Source organism: Artibeus jamaicensis, unplaced genomic scaffold (genome assembly GCF_021234435.1).
Source record: "Artibeus jamaicensis isolate MK-2021 breed Jamaican fruit bat unplaced genomic scaffold, CSHL_Jam_final contig_444, whole genome shotgun sequence".
In the NCBI taxonomy this organism is placed as follows: Eukaryota; Metazoa; Chordata; class Mammalia; order Chiroptera; family Phyllostomidae; genus Artibeus; species Artibeus jamaicensis.
Genome location: NW_026521831.1, coordinates 8,297,912 through 8,315,156, shown reverse-complemented (window position 1 = coordinate 8,315,156; position 17,245 = coordinate 8,297,912). Strand labels below are relative to the sequence as shown.

General features: G+C 58.4%; 1 protein-coding gene across 1 annotated transcript in view; it reads right to left on the bottom strand.

Annotated features, from left to right (window-relative positions):
* The window catches only part of ITPK1 (inositol-tetrakisphosphate 1-kinase), a 129,027-nt gene that overhangs the window by 49,850 nt on the left and 61,932 nt on the right, over positions 1–17,245 (bottom strand). Inside the window, exon 3 of the mRNA XM_037130226.2 lies at positions 1,450–1,575. Within this exon, the coding sequence (XP_036986121.1) occupies positions 1,450–1,575 (126 nt within the window). The remainder of the gene's footprint in view (positions 1–1,449; positions 1,576–17,245) is intronic.

The following is a 17,245-nucleotide window of genomic DNA, read 5'->3' as shown; positions in this document are numbered from 1 at the left end:
CTTCCAACTCCCAGGGCAGGGGACAGGCTGAGGGTCGCAGTCCTTCACCTCGGAGGACAGCAGGGCCGCAAGCAACCATGGAGGCACTCCGCCAACACGAGGAACTTTAACCCCCCTGGGCATAACTCCTCGCAGCAACCTGCCTGCCGGGGGAGGGGCGGGGCGGGGGGAGTAGGAACGCCCCCATCCCCATTTTACAGAAGAGGAAACCTCGGCTCGGGTGGTCATGTGATCAAAACAAGCTCGAGCTACATGTGCTGGGGCCGGAGCCCCGTGTGAAGCTCCTTATGTGCACTGTGTCACTTACTCGTCCCCACACCGTGTGACACGTCCTGGCACTAACACCCTTTCACGAGAAGGAAGCAGGCTCAGCGAGGGCGTGGAGGAGCCCGGACATGCCTTCCCCCCACCTCCCCGGGCCTAGGGCAACATTTCAGGCCACGGGCAAGGCAAAGGCCCTGGAGAACACCAAATGGGGACGGCACAGCGCCCCCTCCCCCAGGCAGGGGCCACCGCAAGGGTCACAACCAGGCCACAACTGCATCTGGGGCCACTTGCACAGAGGAAGCAGGAACCTGTGGCAGAGGCGGCCGGGGAGGGGGAGGGGGGAGAGCCTGGGGAGGAGAGGGGCTGAGTTCACAGACCCTGGACTGGGGAGAGAGAAAACGCTATCGGTGGGGGGCCAGCTACTGTGTGGCAGTGAGAGTCCCCTTTGTCCTGATAGAGACAGACAGGAGGCCGGGGCTCCAAGGGTCACGCTCTGGAAAGTGCTAGCTCAGGCATCCCCCGCCCCCCGCCCCCGGGGGAGGTCCTCTGTTTCAGTTGGGCTTTCACTGATAATATGACCTTGTTTTTCAGGGCCCCTGGGGCCGCTTTCCAGAGGAATGAATCACGTTCTTGTCCACCGCAGAGAAAACTTGGGACAAGTCCGTGGGGGTGAAGTGGCACCTCCCGGGTGGTAGGCTGGGCAGGTCACCGTGGGGCTAGGCCCCAGGATGCCGGAGAAATGGGGCAGGGCAGCGTGGTCCACGCCCGGGTACCAGCACACAGGGTCGAGGCACCGAGCACGAGAGGGAGGTACCCGCCAGGGCAGGACTCAAGTGCGACTGTTTCAGTTCTGAGGCCCCGGGGCCCCTCTCTTCAGGCGTGGTGAGAGGCTGCACAGTGTGCCAACTCGGGCCCCGGCCTGTGGCTGTGTGTGAGGGCGTGTGCAGGCGCACCTGGACTCAGCGGGACTCTGATCAGTTAACCTGGTCTGTGAAGGCTGAGGGCGGAGGGGTTGCCAGCCATGCCCGGTTCAGTCCCACTTCACACCCAGGCAGACGGAGGCCTTGGCAGGGAGGTGCTGGACCACAAGGCCAAGTCTTGGCAGCGGCGAACCACTTCTGGGGAGCACACAGCCAGACGGCTGCAGGATGCCCAGCCCTTCCCTCCGCACCATCCTCTCACCTGGAATCTGTGCACCAGCTCCAGGGACTGGCTGTCGTTCTGGTCGGCCTCAATAATGACATCGGTCAGCTTGTGGATGATGACATCCAGGGGGCCCTGCTCCTCGATCGGTCGGCTGAGGTCCAGCTGAGGGAGGACACAGAGGAGAACTTCAGCACCGCAGCCCGAGGCCCCATTCCCTCGCCACCCTCTGCGTGTCCCCACGGCGCTGAAAGCCTGGGAAACAGGACAAATGGGATGAACCCACTATGATCCTAGAACTCCACCGAGTCAGGCCCTGTGTCTGCCTTATCCCCGAGCCCCAGGCTACCCAGGGTACAGAAACACACACATGGAATCCAGGTCAGGTGAGCACTGCTGTGCAGTCCCTTCCCAGAGAGGGCAAGCACTGAGCACATCCCATCTGTTTTGGGAAGAGCTCAGTGAGGAGAAATCACGCCGCTGCAGTCAACTATCGGGATGCGTACTGAGAACCGAGAGGACACTGCGCGTGTGGACACAAAGTCTCAGCAAAGCCAGGAGCCCTGCCACCAACACACCGCACTGGCGCCCGGGCCAATCACAACACGTGCACAACACCGTGAAGGAACCCCGTGTGTCCTGACCCACTGATGACACACTTACTTTTTCAAGAGCATAAAGTTACGAAGACGGGCCCCGGGGAGCACAGATGTCGGTGACCAGTCAGTATCACCTGACCCCAGGCAGGCGCACCTGCCAACAGCCAGGGCAGCCTGACGCTGTGCTACCTGACCTGCCAGATGTCTGCTGCCCGGCACACAGACACCACCGCCTGCAGCCGACTGGGCACCTGGCTGACCCTTGGATGGCCTCAGGAGAAGCCAGATGAGGCCACCAGCCCTCACCCCGTCTCCAGCCCCACCCCCAGGGGCTCCTTCTGGGATTTCAGGCTGACCATTTCACAGTCCCTAGTAAAGAAATCACAGTGAGAGCTACAAATGACGGCTCCAGGAGGCCGGAGCTGGAAACTTCATGCGCATTCATCACTTTCCAGCCATGTGATGACGGGCGATTTCACAGACGGGCGGGGAACATGGACTTCTGACTCCTGCCCGGGGTCTCAGGGACGAAGCGATGGGGCTGCGACGCAGACCTGTGCTTGTCGTGCGGGGCCCCCACCCTGCGCCCACGTGGTACCCTGCGGAGCGGTCCTCCAGACCCGCACCACCTGGCTCCCTTGTCCTCTGGCTTCTGGCCAAGTCTGGCCAACCAGAGGCACCAACAGGAGACGGGAAGGAGAAAGGGAGAGAGATCTGGGTGTTTGTTAACCATCCTCACAGCCCTGGCCCCCGCGGGCAGGGCAGCCCCCTCTCTAAGACCGCTGCTGTGTCCCCTCGCTGTCCCCGCAGGCCTGGGGTGCTGCCAGCCCACGGCTCCCGGGGCCTCAGCACCTCCCGGTGGTCCCTGAGACCTGCCCGGATCTGGCCACGCTCCCTCGGGGGAACACCTTCCCAGTCGAAGCTTCAGACGGCCCAGCTCTTCCCTGCTGACATCCTTGCCCCTCTTTTTTACTGTTGCCAGGAAAGATGGTAATTTCCCCTATTAAAAAAAAGGCCACGGACCTCACAATAAGAAAATAATGAAGGCTCCCCTCCCCAAGGTGAGCAGCACGTGTGCAAAACAAAAACAAAACAAAACACAGAGCAGCTGAGAAGCCGACCCCCTCTTCCGGGGTTGGGGACAGGGAGAGGTGCCTGTCCTCACAGCAGGCTGACACGGAGGACGGCTTTCCCCGCGTCACGTACCAGGACACCAAGGGCCCAGAAGGAAAAACGGCCGGGCAAGGCCACACGGTTGGGACATGGCCCGGTGGGGCCTGGACAAGAGCCAAAGAGCGACGCGCACGGGCTCTGGCCCGAGCCAGGCTGCCGGGCCACCTTGGGCCTCCGTTTCCCCCCAAACAAAACAGGAAACTGCCGGGGCCTCTCTGGTTCTGCTGCAGATTCGCTCCTACATCCCCATTCGACCCCACTTCCCAGAGAAAAAGCGGACTTTGGAGGAAGACAGAGAAGTCAGGGGGAAGGGGTAACAAGGGCGAAGGCAGCAACTTCTCAAACGGTGCCGCCGACACGAGCCCACTGCTGCTGTGCCCTGCAGCCCCACTGCAACAGGCGCCACAGAACCGGGGCCGACATTTTCAGACTAAGACAGCTGCACACCAAGCAGACCCGGGGCCCTGGAGGGATGCTGGGCAGTCGGAAACCCCATCCCCACAAGGTCCCCCCAGGTCTCCCTGCAGCACGAGGGGCAGAAAGCAGCCCAAGCGGAGCCATGGGGTCCCAATGGGCGTGGGGAAGGAGGTGGCAGGCGAGATGCCCCTGGCTCGTCCTGGCCTGCAGACCTGACAACCACGGCTGTTTGGGAAACAAGCTCTCCGCGTTCCTGGCCACTCCACGGAAGGTAAACAGTTGAGCTCTGGATGCCCGCCACCTTCCTTTGTGTATTTTCCAAGCGTTTTTATGCCAGTTTTTATGCCTTTCACGATAACAGCAACTTGGGACACACATCAGGCCTGCTCTGGCCCCTGCTCGGCCGCCTCTGGCCGCAGTGTCTTTGCTGAGGCCTCGGCAAAGCCGCCGGGGTTTCTCAGCGGCTCTCTCTCCGGCCCCGCTTCACTCAGGTGGGCAGACAGCCTCGATCCCCCTGAGGGGGCTTTGGTCTCCCCCCACTGGCTGGAAAGGAGGAGACAGGCTGCCCCCGCAGGAGGGAGACCCTCAGAGGACAGGACGCATCTGAGGAGAGGACCCTTGGGGGGAAGGGAGTGCCACAGAAGAGGGGACCCTCGGAGGGGGACACACCTCGGAGCCTCTGCTTGTTTCCCAGATGGGGTGGTGAGGGGCTCAGGCGGAAGCCAGCTCATTTCAATTGTGTTGTTCTGTCTCTGTGACCACAGCCTGCCCCCAGAGAAGGGAACTGCCCTGGGCCGTGTTGTTCTGTTCAGAGGAAGGGGTCTGACTGGTCCCCCTTGGCAAGTAACGATGTGTCTCAACGACAAGGCCGCCCGCTGTGGCCAGAGGAGGTCCGCAGGCACCATGCTTTCCCATCACGCCACCCGGGAGGCCAACGGCGGATGCTGTCTGTGCAGCGCTCGGCATCCAGAGAAACAAGGGCCCAGTGTTCCCTCAGAGGGGACTGGGCAGCAAGGCGGCCCGGGGCAGGGGAGGGCGGGGAGGCGGGAAACAAAGGCCTGCAAGCCCTGTGGCTGGGAAGCCACCCCTAACTTCAAACAGGCAGCCCAATCACGCTCAGTGCGGCAGCCACGGTGGCCAGGCTCTGGCTCCCCACCTCCAAAACCACCTGGCCGAGAGGATGGTGGGCACAGAAGGTGCCAGGAAACCCACTGCAGCTCAGCTGCCCCTGGGCTGGAGCACACCACTTAACTGCCCTGTGCCTCGGCTTCCGCACTGATAAAATGAAGATGCTGCTATATTTTCCCTAGGACCACGCAGGGTGGCTCCGGTGGGTAAGAACAGTACGTTTGCGTATGGGGCACAGGGTGGTGTGCGGCCCATGCGGGGTGTGACTGCAGCTCAGGGCTAAGGACAACCAACACTCCTGCTCACTCACTCACTGCTTTGACAAGCACTGTCTGGGCACTTCCTGTGTGCCAGGCCCCTGCCCTCTCCTCTCAGGGCTCCCAGGCGGGTTCCCTCTGGAAGCAGACTCAGGGGAGGGGCACAGCCACACGCTGCTCCACGGCCTGGAATGCCGCACCCCTGCCCCTCTGAGCCCTTTATCCCCACAGTGAGCTCTTACTTGTTTTCCAAGTCCCAGCTCAAAAGTTCAATCCTCTTCCAGACTTTTAAACTCACCCCACCCCAAGCAGGAAGAACTAGTGAATGGCTCCCTGGTTTCTCCCACATCCCCCAGGACTGTGCCATTACTTCCAATTTTAAAGTCATTTCTGTAACACTGACTCCTCTACCAGACCCTGAGATCCCCGGTGACCTTGGCTCTGTTTTACACACAGCCCCCAGAGGGGAGAACGTGGGGACATGGGAGGAGGTCAAAATGAGATCAAAGGCAGGGGGATCTGCAGGCTGTATTCCCAGCTCTCCCTTCTCTTCCACACTTCCCCACGTGCTTCTCTGACATGATCAATAACCAGCTAGACATGAAACAAGCAACCAAGCCTGGGTTCATCGGGGATGCCGGGGACTCAGGAAACCTGGCTGCGGCCCCACGCCTGGGCTGCGCATCCTCTCGGGATGCGGAACTCAATGTGGTGTATGACCTGAAAACAGTCTACCCTGCTCTGAGCAGCCCCAGCCAGCTACCACTGACATGCCAGCTCAGGAGCCTGCAAGGGAAGCCAGCGTGGGCATCAGGCAGGTATGAGGCCAAGCCCACGTGCACTCTCTCGGAGCCTGGATTAAAATCCTAGCACTATTGCTCAGCTCTCACACACTCCCTCTGTGCTGGGCTCCGCTCTAAACACCTTTACTCGCATTAGCTTGTTGAAGTCTCACAGCAGCCTGAGCTGGGGACCCATGTGAGAGGTGCAGATGTTAAGTGACCTGCTAAGGTTTCCCTGCTCACGTCCACTCTCAGTGACTACATCTGTGAAATAACCACCCCTTGGAATTTCCTGGTGACAGGACACAGGAGAGTCTTCTGTTCTGGTGAAGCAAAGCTGGATGGGCCCCTGGGTGAGCGCTGGTCACCAGAAAGAACAAAGCCATGATGAGAAGCTTTCGGCCTCATCCCCCATTCTCCGGGAAGGGGAGAGGGGCCAGAAATTAAGTTAATTGATGGATCATGTCCATGTAATAAAGCTTCCTTAAAAATCCCAAGGGTAAGGTGGGCAGTCGGGGAACTTCTGGGCTACTGAAGGCACGGAGGTGCTGGTGAGTGGCTGTTACCCCAGAGAGCACAGAGTCTGCGCCCCCTTCCCTCATACCTCGCCCCATGCACCACTGCTGTCTGGATGTTCAACTGTGTCCCTCCTCATGTCCCTTTACAACAGGCCGGTAAACATTAAGTGAACTGGTTTCCTGAGTTCTGCGTGCCGCTCTAGCAAATCAATCAAACCAAGGATGGGGTTGTGGGGACCTCCACTTTCTAGCCAACTGATCGGGAGCACAGGTAATAATACCCTGAACTTGAGACCAGCATCTGAGGGAAACGGGTGGGGCCGGGGGGAGCAGTGTTGCAGGACTGAGCCTTCTAGCCTCTGTGATCAGATGCTGTCTCCAGAAGCGTTGACTGTGCAGAAGAGCAGAGGGGACGCACAGGCGGTGTGCGTTCCTCCTTCAGTGTTCAGCGAGCCCTCAACAAACACCGGCTCCCGTGTTTCCTTTTGTGCCCCTCACATTTTATTGATCGGTGGGCATTTTCCCGACTCTGTCAAGAGCTCGAGTACAGGGCAGACTTTGACCTTCGCAAAGCTAGGTCACTTAAACTAGCTCACATTAGACTCATCAAGTGTCTGTTGCCACAATTAAATTTATCATCACTGTCAATGATGACTGACATTTTAAAACTCTTAGTTCAGGCTACCTACAACTCCAAGTAACTGAGAGGCAGATGAGGACACTGAGTCACAGGGAAGCTCAGTGGCTTGCCCAGGGTCACAGAGAGCCCCGCTTGGGAACCCAGGTCCCTCTCCTGCCAAAGCCACGAAATTAACCTCTAAACCAAAAGGGGTCCCTGGTGCCTGGGGCTTTCTTTCCATCCCCTTCTCCCTCAAATCACACCCACAGAGTGCCGTGTTTTCATCTGTGATTTCAAGTGGAAGTCACTAGATCAAAAGTTTTGTCTCAACCAAGGTCTGGTCAAAACGGCCCAGATGAAAGGCGAGTGGTGTAGGTCTGATTTATTCCCCTGCACTCTCCAAGGATCTGAGGATCGGGGAGAGAACTGACACCTCCAATGTTTAAAGGCCTTCCCAAGCAGAAGCAGGTCTCTTTTGAAAAGCAGGGGCTGGTGCCTCAGGGACAGACTTCAAAGGGGAGCCTGGCCTCGAAGGAGGCAGCGAGTGTGGGGGCAGCTGGCTCCAAGACAGGCCGGCAGCTCTGCCCTGGGCAACAGCTACACTCAGACACTCACACTGGGAGGACTTCCCAGGGGCCAGGAGCTGAGGGTCCCATAGGGCTGGCCCAGCAGCCTCTGCCCCAGGCCGGGGAGGAGAACTGTGGCCAATGCTTCCTCACCCAGTTCCCCGATTTCTCAGTAACCCGTGTGTAATTACTGAGGTAATGAGAGTGAACAGCAATCAGGGGTAGGCAGAAGAGTGAGTAACCTTTCTCCCCTAGAAGATCAGGGGCCAAAGTGGACTAAACGGTCTTATGACGAAGGTACCCAAGCCTGGCAGTTTGCAAGCCGACTTAGTTTCAGAGTCAGAAAAGTTACACCCGCTCAGCAAACACAGCTCCTGAAGAACGGGATACACCCTGAACCTAAGGAGCTAAGAAAACCCTGGGCTGCACCCAGAGCTAGAAAGCAAGGTTCAAGAGCAGATTAAAAGGAGAAACAGACTTTGACCCAGTAAGTCCCCTCCTGGGATACTGGCCTGAGAAAAAGGTCAACAGGCGAAAATCACTCCTGGCCCAAAAGGTTCACAGAGGCCCTGCCCCAAGAAGAAAGTCATAGAGCACACGTCCCACGTCTCACAGCAGGGCTGGCCACGTAGAGACCGGCGCGCGCCCACCGAAGGTCGATAAGGAGCCGCTGGGACATCGGCGAGGGGTCCCGCGGAGCCGAGTGTGGGCGTATGCCTCGCAGCCCTACGAAACCGCATCGGCTGCCGGCAGCACTGGAAAGGGGCCGCAGACCTGAGGATGGGCGGGTTCTGGGCACAGCAGTCATGTTGGGGGGGGGGCCCTTGCTGGACACATGGCGGGACTCTTTTCCCGACTCCCTTGTAACTGGGTGCCATCACGTGACTAGTTCTGGCCAATGAGCTGTGAGGAACAGTGAGACACCTCACTTCCTGGGCGGAGCACCGAGCTGCCAGTGGCCGCTCCTGCGACAGCGATGCCCACTCCTGATGCCCACTCCTGCGACTGCGAAGCCCGCACTTGGCCCACTGGTAGAGGGGCCTGGCAACATCCTGATGCGCTGAGCAACTGCGAGGGACTGAGGCCCCCGTGGGTCCACGATGGACATGCGGCGAGAGTGACAGGTAACAACGCGGTTTCGATCTGCTCTGATTTGCGGCTGTGAACCCAGCACGGCCTAGCGGGGCCTAACAGCGTCTGGTAGGTACTTCTTTTCCCACGCGTTCAAACATGGAAGTGAAGCCGGGCAGGGGTTGGGGGGTAGCAAGTAAATGGGTCTCACCAGGTAACTGACCAGGTTACCCCTGGCCTTTTGTTGGGATTATTTTTTAAAGTTGTAATTTAGTATTTGGGTGAAATATGATGACGGGTTTACTGTGTAAGGGAAAGATTGCTTGTCCAATCCCCTAAGATCAGAAGGCAGAAACCTTGAACAGAAAGCCACACCGTCAACACGGCCGCTCCCCAGCACCCCAAAAAAGCCTACTCCTTAATCTGTCAGATGAGTCTTTCGACTGTGTGCAGCTCGGCTTCCGAGGGCTACTTCTGAGGTTCAGAGCAGAGGGGCAGCTGGGGTCAGGTGCTGGGCCCCGGACCCTCCTGCTATGTGCCAGGCACAGGCTGGGTCCTGTCCTGAGGGGAAAGGACCAACCACAGACTTGGAAAAAAGAAAAAGAAAAGGGACACGGAAAGGGCTGGCGGACTCAGAGCACAGGGAGGAGAGCCCAAGGCCTCGGAAGGAAGGGTGGCATGTGCTGTGTGTGCTGTTACTGTTCTGTCTCCAGGCTGCAGGCAGAAAAAAACCACAGTCCTCCTGCCCAGTGGTCCCCCCTCTCCCTGAGCCACCCCAGACACAGTGCTACCCTAGGCAGAAGGTCAAAGGGCAGGGTACTTCCCTCACCTCCCCCCACCTGTTTCCTCACTGCAGAGTGAGGGCAGTGAGACATCCTTCCTATAGCAATCCCTGGCCCACAGTGCAGGGACAAGCACCAGGTCCCCACGGGGACGCAGCTGCACATACTGCACAGACATCAGCGATTTGGTTTTCTTCCTTTGGATTTAGGAGAGGCTGGTCATCTCCGTGGCAATCAATGCAAGCCTCTTTGCCCTGTTTGGCTCCTTGCCAGCACAATCCTAATAATCACCTCCACCCCGACAACCAAGATGGGTAGGGTGTCCCCAGGCACTGTGCTAGGGACATTACATAAGTCATTTCATCTAATCCTCATAATGCCCCCAGGAGGCAAAACCATAGGAGGGCAGCAGGGGGCGGGGCAGGGGGGTTGGAAATAGTAAGCTGGAGTATAAACAGTAAACTGGAGAGGCCAGTAGACTCCATCAGAAGAAGGAACAAAGCCTCTGAGGTATCAGGGTTGCTTGTTCCAGAGGCTTAGCTTAGCCTGTGCTGATGAACACAGCCAGGAAACTGCCCAGGGCCTCTGTCACTGCATGCCCAAAACCAGGTCCCCAGTACTGGCACAAAGGGAGGAGGGTGGTGCCGAGGACAGAGCCTGGGCCTGCAGGCAGCGGCCTCTGTCTCCTTGTCTGTAAAACGGAGCCAAGGACGCCGGTCTCCACACATGACGAGACCTGCGGGTAGAGCTTCAGCTCCTGCCGGGTCCCCCGCAGGGGCCATTCTGAGGGGCGGGGCATCAGTCCTCCCTTCCTGGAGCCTGCTCTGCTCTTGGTCCCTCCAGATCTTTATCACCTGTCCCATTCTTGCTGGACCCTCCACTACCACCGCCAACTAGTTACTGCCATTTGGGTTCAAAGTGAGTCCCAGGCATGACGCTTACACCGTGAGGAAGTTGCAGAAGGAGCGATCTCCTTGGCCTGTGCACCCTCACTGAGATTGGTGACTGTGCCCTGTTCCTCCTTGTGACCAACGAAGGCCTGGCACGGTGCCAGCCGTGCCGGGGAGCAGCAAATATGCCAAATTCAGTCCCCAAAGCTGGAGACTCACGTACCATCCAGCCACCCACTCACCCATTTACTCACATAGTACTTACAAAGCACTCGCACAACACCCCCCCCCCATGTAAGTGTTACCCACATCCTCCATTAAGAAAACAAAGACAGATTCAGTAACTCACCCAAGGTCATTGACAGTAGGGAGCAGACCCAAGGAATTTCTGACCAAACTCTTACCTGCTCCTTTCCCCACTACCTCATTCATCCTCAGCAAACTGCCCCACTCGCCCACCCAGGGGCTAAGCTGTACCCCCAAGTAAGCTTAGTGTACCGATGTCCACCTCAGAGTGGGAGTACTCCACGGGGCCCACTAGAGAAGCCCCAGCCAAAGACCTCTGCAAAAGTTCCCACGGGCCCCGGGAAGAAGCTGCAGTCACTCTGAGCCTGACAGGGTGAGAAAGTCGAGGGGCCATGGAGCAAGCAAGGACACGCACACCAACAGACAGGCAAGGCGATGTGGACGCCCTTGTTTCCACCCAGGACAGGCACCACCAGAGAGGCCTGGAGGCTTCACAGCAGCTGAGTTTGCAGCCAACCCAGCAGGCTCCATCAGCAGCGACAGGAGCGAGAAATAAAACCTTTTGGGGAGAGGCCAGGTTCTCCCTCACAGCCACAGAAGCAGCAGCCCTGCTGACACCTTCACCTTGGACTTCCAGCCCCCACAGCAGCAAGGGAAGGAATTTCTGAAGGCCCCAGTCTAAGGAGACAAGTCAGGGCAGCCCAGAAGTGACCAGCACAAGGCCTCCCTAAGGAAGCGCTGCCTGAGCTGAGACCCGAGGAAGAGGGCTTCAGGGCAACAGGAGACGAGCAGAGGTGGCACTTAGTGGGTGCCAGGGCGAGGGGGACGTGGAGCTGGGCAGGGGGTGCAGAGCCTCCAAGGGCCAGATCAGGAGTTGGGAACCCATCCCCGGCCACCGGAGGGTGCCAGGCAAGGAGTTAGGTAGCTTCAGTCCCTTTGAAGAGACCACTCTGGATGCGGACACGTGTGAGGCAGCCACTACCCCTGCTTAGTCCATGCTGCAAATACTTACCACCTGGCAGCTGCCATTTTTACAGCCCCCACAACAGGGGGCTTAGGTACAAACTTAAAAACAGTGGAGCTTTGAAGAAAGTAGAGGGCAGTGGGGTCAGGGGCCTGGCACTGCCACCGTGTGACGCTGGCCGTCATCCTCCTTGTCTGCAGCCCCGGGGTCTATCCCATCTTTCACATGAGGACTACAGACCACTAAGGTCCAGGGTTCTGGTGCCGAGAACACCTGGTATTTGACTAGAGCCCCCGCCCACTTCAGGTCCCAAGCCAGGCTCCCTTCCCCCTGCCCCGCCCTGGCTCCGGCCCAAGATGGCTCTTCTCCGCTGACAATGGAAAGCACATCTCCATGTTAATCCTTTATCTCCATGTTGCAGCCAGAAAGGCAACTGGCAGCCGGGGCCACAAGTGGCTGAGAATTCTCCAAGCCAAAAATACACACCCCTGTGCATCCTCCTTAACAATAAGGGAAACTTTTGAGTCAGATGTCTACAAAGCCCGCACAGATTATTTTTTAAGCCCCAAAGCAATATGCGGAGCAGTACTCATTTCTTTCCAGTATGAAGACGGCATTTTGGGGGGCAGTTTCCAAACTGGGATTTGATCAAAGGAGGTAGGTTTGTTTTTTAATCAAACACATTCCAGGAAAAAGAAGTTTGGTACTCAAAATCCCCTGAAAAAGCCACAGGTTGTGTCAAATTAAGTAGGCGTCTTCAGGGGAGGGCCTCTCAGGTGCTTTAAAATGCACATGTGTGGTGGAGACTGACCAAGTCATTAGAAGTTTGCTTTTTTTTTTAATATATATATTGTGTGTTCACTACCCCAAGTCAGGTCTTCCATCACCATGTATCCTCCCTTCACCCTCCTCTACCTCCCCCAAAGGTGTTAAGAGCTTGACATTGGGACCCTTCCCAGCTCGACTGGGAGAAATCTAGAGAGTAATGCCGGGTCACAGAAACTTGGGGACTCGACAGAATTAGCACAGGTGACCCTAGAAAATGTGTGTGACCCACCTGTGCCTGCAACAGGAGGAAGTCCCCAGAGGTCATGCACACACCATATCAGGAAGGGGTAGCTGAGTCCCCTAGACATCTGCAGGTTAGCAGAGGGGCAGCAAATGGTGACCCTGGTGAGTCACTAAGTCTTGTAATGGGGAGACCGTATTCTTCAGACTGCAATGCACTCTATGCCTCTGAGAAGCTGCTTTTAAGCCGGGCTTCTAAGTCAGGTCAGTGGGCGATGACATCCAAGAGAGCTCACGGACCCTGGGAGGCCAGCCCCTCGTGGCACTGGGCCTTCTGCAAAACCTGGTCAGTTCTGTGTCACTGGGGCAGCAGCTGCTCAGAAGCCGCCTGGAAGCCTCGACACAGAGACGCCTGGGAGACTCAGAGCGAAAGCAGACACGTGAAAACCCCCGCCCGGCGTGTGGGGGGCCGCATGTGAAAGGGCTGGGGCTGAAACCAGGCATGGGTTTCCCCGGGTCTACAGATCACACCCGCAAATTCAAATTTGGGACCAGGCTTAACTTGTGCTTCATTGCAACCTGATAGGTGAGAGGACTGGGGTCAAGGACAGGTCCCCGGAGTGGGTGATGTCAAGTGTAAACTGTGTCTTAGTGCCCTTGCACATCTGAGGAAGTTAAAGAACAGCCATTGTGTCCACTGGCAGGGCGGCCTTGCCTGTCAGTCACTTTCTGTCATCTCCACAGGAGCCTTTATTGGGCCCCATGGCTGTGGCCCTTCCTACTCTGCCCCATCAAATGCCCCCAGGTCCTGCCAAAGGTCTCTGAACTAGGCCCTGGCTGGGCCCAGGCATAAGAACCGGGGCTGGACATAGAGAAGCTGGACCATCATCAGCAAACAGTGACCACCGGGGTGGCCGGGGCAGGGGGGGAGGGGTCCGCATGTAAATAGGCCCGGGCTGGACCAGAGGTGGCAGTCTGCCTGGACAGGGCAAGGGGCGGAGGAGCTGGGAGGAGGGTCTCCGTGATCCAAAGGGGCCTCCAGAGCCAGTGGGGAGCTTGTGATGGGGGAGAGCAGCCCGGAGTGTGTGGTAGGATGGGCCAGGGACACAGGAGGGCTCCTAAGCAACACAGGGGTAAACGGGCACACAGAAAGGTCTAGAACTAGGGCAGGAAGATGGGAGGGAAGGAGGCAGACGTACAGTGACTGAGTGGCAGGGACCACACATGGGGTAGGCTATGCGCAAGGACGGAATCCCATCATGGGTGGGGTAATAAGGGGTGCTGGCTGGTCTCCTTTCCCCAAAGCCAGGAGTGGGGAGAAGGGCGTGCCTGCAAGCAGTCTGTTTTCCAGACAGGTCTCTCCTGACCGCTGCCTCAGCATAGTCCCCACAGGCTGGCTGATTTAAGAGGTAGCTTCCCACACAAGGGCACAAGCAACAGCCAGTGGTTCCTATGGCAACCACCCAGCCCTCTCTCTGCAGGAGAGGGAAGCCGGGAAACCCACACCAACCCAAGGCAAAACAGCTGGGTTTATTATTGGTATGCGAAGAGGCGCTTGAGTTCCCCGATTCTGAACCAGAAAACTCTCCTTCCCTCTCGGGATTCTATAGGTCTCTCTGGAAGGTGACTCCAGACCCTCTGCCCAGTTAAGCCTTTTCTCATTTATTTGCCTTTCTAGAACCTTCCACAAGGAATGGAAATGGGAGGGGGGTTCTGCCACAGCTCTGACCATCACTGGTTGGGATGGTCTGTCTGCTGTGCTTCCCCTAGCAGAGGGCAGGGAGAGTCCTCGTTACCTTGAGACCTTGAGCCTGGGTGAGGTGGGGACTCTGCTGACATCTGTGGCTGGGAGGAGGCCTCCCTGAGGGCAGAGAGGAAGCTGGCATGGCTCCCACGCAGAGGGTGGCACCTGCACCCAAGGGCCCAAGCCCGGCTCACCTCCTTCACTTTGGGCCCAGCAGTTGCGCCTCCCTGTCCTGGCCCGCCTGCTGTCCCCCTTGGCTCTCCAGCCTGGCAGCCCCTGGGTGGCCTTCTCTCCCCCACCCGCTCCAGGCGGCACGGACGCTCATACTCCAGGCACCCGCAGCCTACGAGCGCCCCTTGACGGGCATGGCCCTCTCTCCTGGGCCCTCCTCTCTCCACAGGGGTCTGCAGCCTCCCAGGACAGGACCTGTCCTCCCCACTCACCATCCCCTTTCACACACACACCTTGACTCTGCGGCTAATGGTCCCTGGGACCCTGGTCACCCCACATCACAGTCCTTCATTCAACACACGGAAACAGAGTGCTCATGGGCACCCAACCCCCGGCTGGTGGGGCCCTCTGGAGGCAGATACTACCACCGCCACCCGAGGCAAAGGAGAACAGGGGCTCTTCCAGAATGGCCAAAAAAGGTGCAGTGGGGGTACAAAGGACCCCCAGAGTCATGGGACTACTCCGATGTGGGGTCAGGAGGTGGGCTGACACACAGGCATGGCCGGTGAGCCGAGCCGTAAAGATGACGGGTGTGCCTACCTGCAAACATACACCAGGACGTCCCAGATCGACCCCACAGACCATGGCACTGTGGAGATTCCACCTCAAGTCCAGGGGGAAGATGGCCTGGGAGGCAGCGCTGCCTCAGAAACAAGGTTTGGAGGACAGGACTCTTGGAAGAGGGGGGTGACTCGGGGCAGCAGAAACCTACATGGCTGGCCCCCCACTTACGGGTGGGAGACAGTGGCCTACAGGGACTGCAGACCCCCCGTGGGGACCAGTGACTGGTGTTCTGGAGGCACCTCCCCACACCTCAGTGCGAGGGGAGAGCAGAGCCAGGGTCCAACCAGCCACAGGTCAGCCTGGGGTCGGAAAGCCAGGGTTCTGCATGTGACTTGGCCAGGGGTCCGTCCACAAGGGTCTGAGGCCCAGGGCTTTGGACCACGGGCCTGGATGGTCCAGGTAAGACTTGGCAGGAGGGGTGTGTGTGTGGTACCAGGTGCAAGCCCCCCCAAGCCATGATGTGAGCACTTATGACAAATGCATAGCTTTCTTACTCTTAAGGAGCATCCTCAGAGGGGATGGGGACAGGTGAGAGGGGTGCTCATCAAGGCCACCCCCTCCCCAGAGATAGGCATGGCTAAAAGTGTCAATTACGAGATCAGCGAAACCCACCCCCTCCCAGAGGAGCCCACTGTCGACAACGTGGAGAGCCGAGGAAAGCAAGGACAGCCAGGTGTACACTGTCACCACCATTGTCTTGCTGGGAGCGCTCCTTGTGGCTTCAAGCCAGCCCCAGGGCCTCCACAGAGGTACAGGGAACGGAAATGTCCAGAGGGCACATGGTCAAGGCCACAATGGTGAGCCTCTGTGTCAATATGAGAAAAACTGCAAACACCGAGTTGAGGGTGAAGGAAAAACCAGACACCAAGAGAACAAAGAGAACTGTGACTTAAGCCTCTCAACATGCACAGCTGACTTCACATCCTGCTGACACCTCTCACGGAACCAGCATGGCTCCCTCTGAACAGCAACGGGGACACAAGGCCCGTGTGATCCTCCAGGGTTCTGTGTGCTGGCAGCACCCTCCCCACTGCTCCCCCACAAGCCTGGCAGCTTTCTGAACCCCCACCCACCGGGAGGGGGAGAAGTGTGACTCCTGGTTTCAGCCCCCAGGCCGGGCAGAGGGGTCTCCCATCCAGCTCTGGTAATTACTTCCGGGGGTACAGCCCAGGGCCCGAGAACACTGACCCTATTCTCTCAGCGCCGGGATCAGGACCAAAACCACACGCCGCCTCCTCTCCCACTCATCTCAATACCCAGGGCAGGGGGGTGGTGTGGCCCCAAGAACCAGGGACAAATCTCACAGAAGCAGAGTGAGGAGGATCTGGGCGAGACTGGCAGCCACCCCAGGGAGGCGACCATGACGGAAGTGTAGGGACCTACCTGCCTCGGGTGCAGCCCCCAGTCACCATGTCCCACGGTCACTGGAGAGCTGGGAAAGCCGCAGGACAGAGGCTCCCTGCCAGCACAGCCCCCGCTGCTCTCCCCACCCCCACCCATTGGACAATGCCCCTTTTTTCTTGGACACTGACCCCACTTGTCAGGGCTGTTCTGAGACAAGGCCAGCCCTGAGGGCTGTTCCCTGCTCCTTGGCTGAACTCCTGCTCAAGGGCACAGCCCAGAAGGGACAGTCCCAATCCCTGGGGGCCGCACAGGAACCCCCTGACCTGAACAAACCTCCCCGCCTGACCCCTGACCCCAGGGCAAGGCCACCTCTGGGTCCCTCGCACGGTCAGCAGGAAGGGGGCCTCTGCCTGCATTTCAGACGTGGCCATGGGTCACATTCACACTGACTTTGAACAGAAACTCAAGTTCTAGTAAGGACTATTAGACATCTCAAGGAACGAGGGGGGGGGGGTCTTGCTGCTGCAGTGCAGTGGTGCTGCTGGTGAAGGCCCACCAGGTTGCAACTCCGCCCAGACCAGGGCAGCCGACCCCGCAGCCACCTGCAGGCCCCACTTCAGAAAGGGGGCCCGGGCTCAAGAACATCTGACTCAAGATCGTCCATCCTGGACAGGCACCTGCTTCCGGAGGGTGCTGGCTGAAGGCCCCAGACGGCGGGGTTCTACTGGACACCCCGTGAACCCCGAATACACACGGCTGCCTCTGCTCACCAGGAGCTCATGGTGCACGGTGTCCCACTGTGCGGACAATGGACAGCGGGTCACCCGGAATGATGCCAGACGTAGCTGTGAAGTAATGCAGGTTAAAAAAAAAAATCCCAATCAAACCAGTATCTGCTCGTTCACTGTAAGAGTTGTTCACACCCCGAGTTG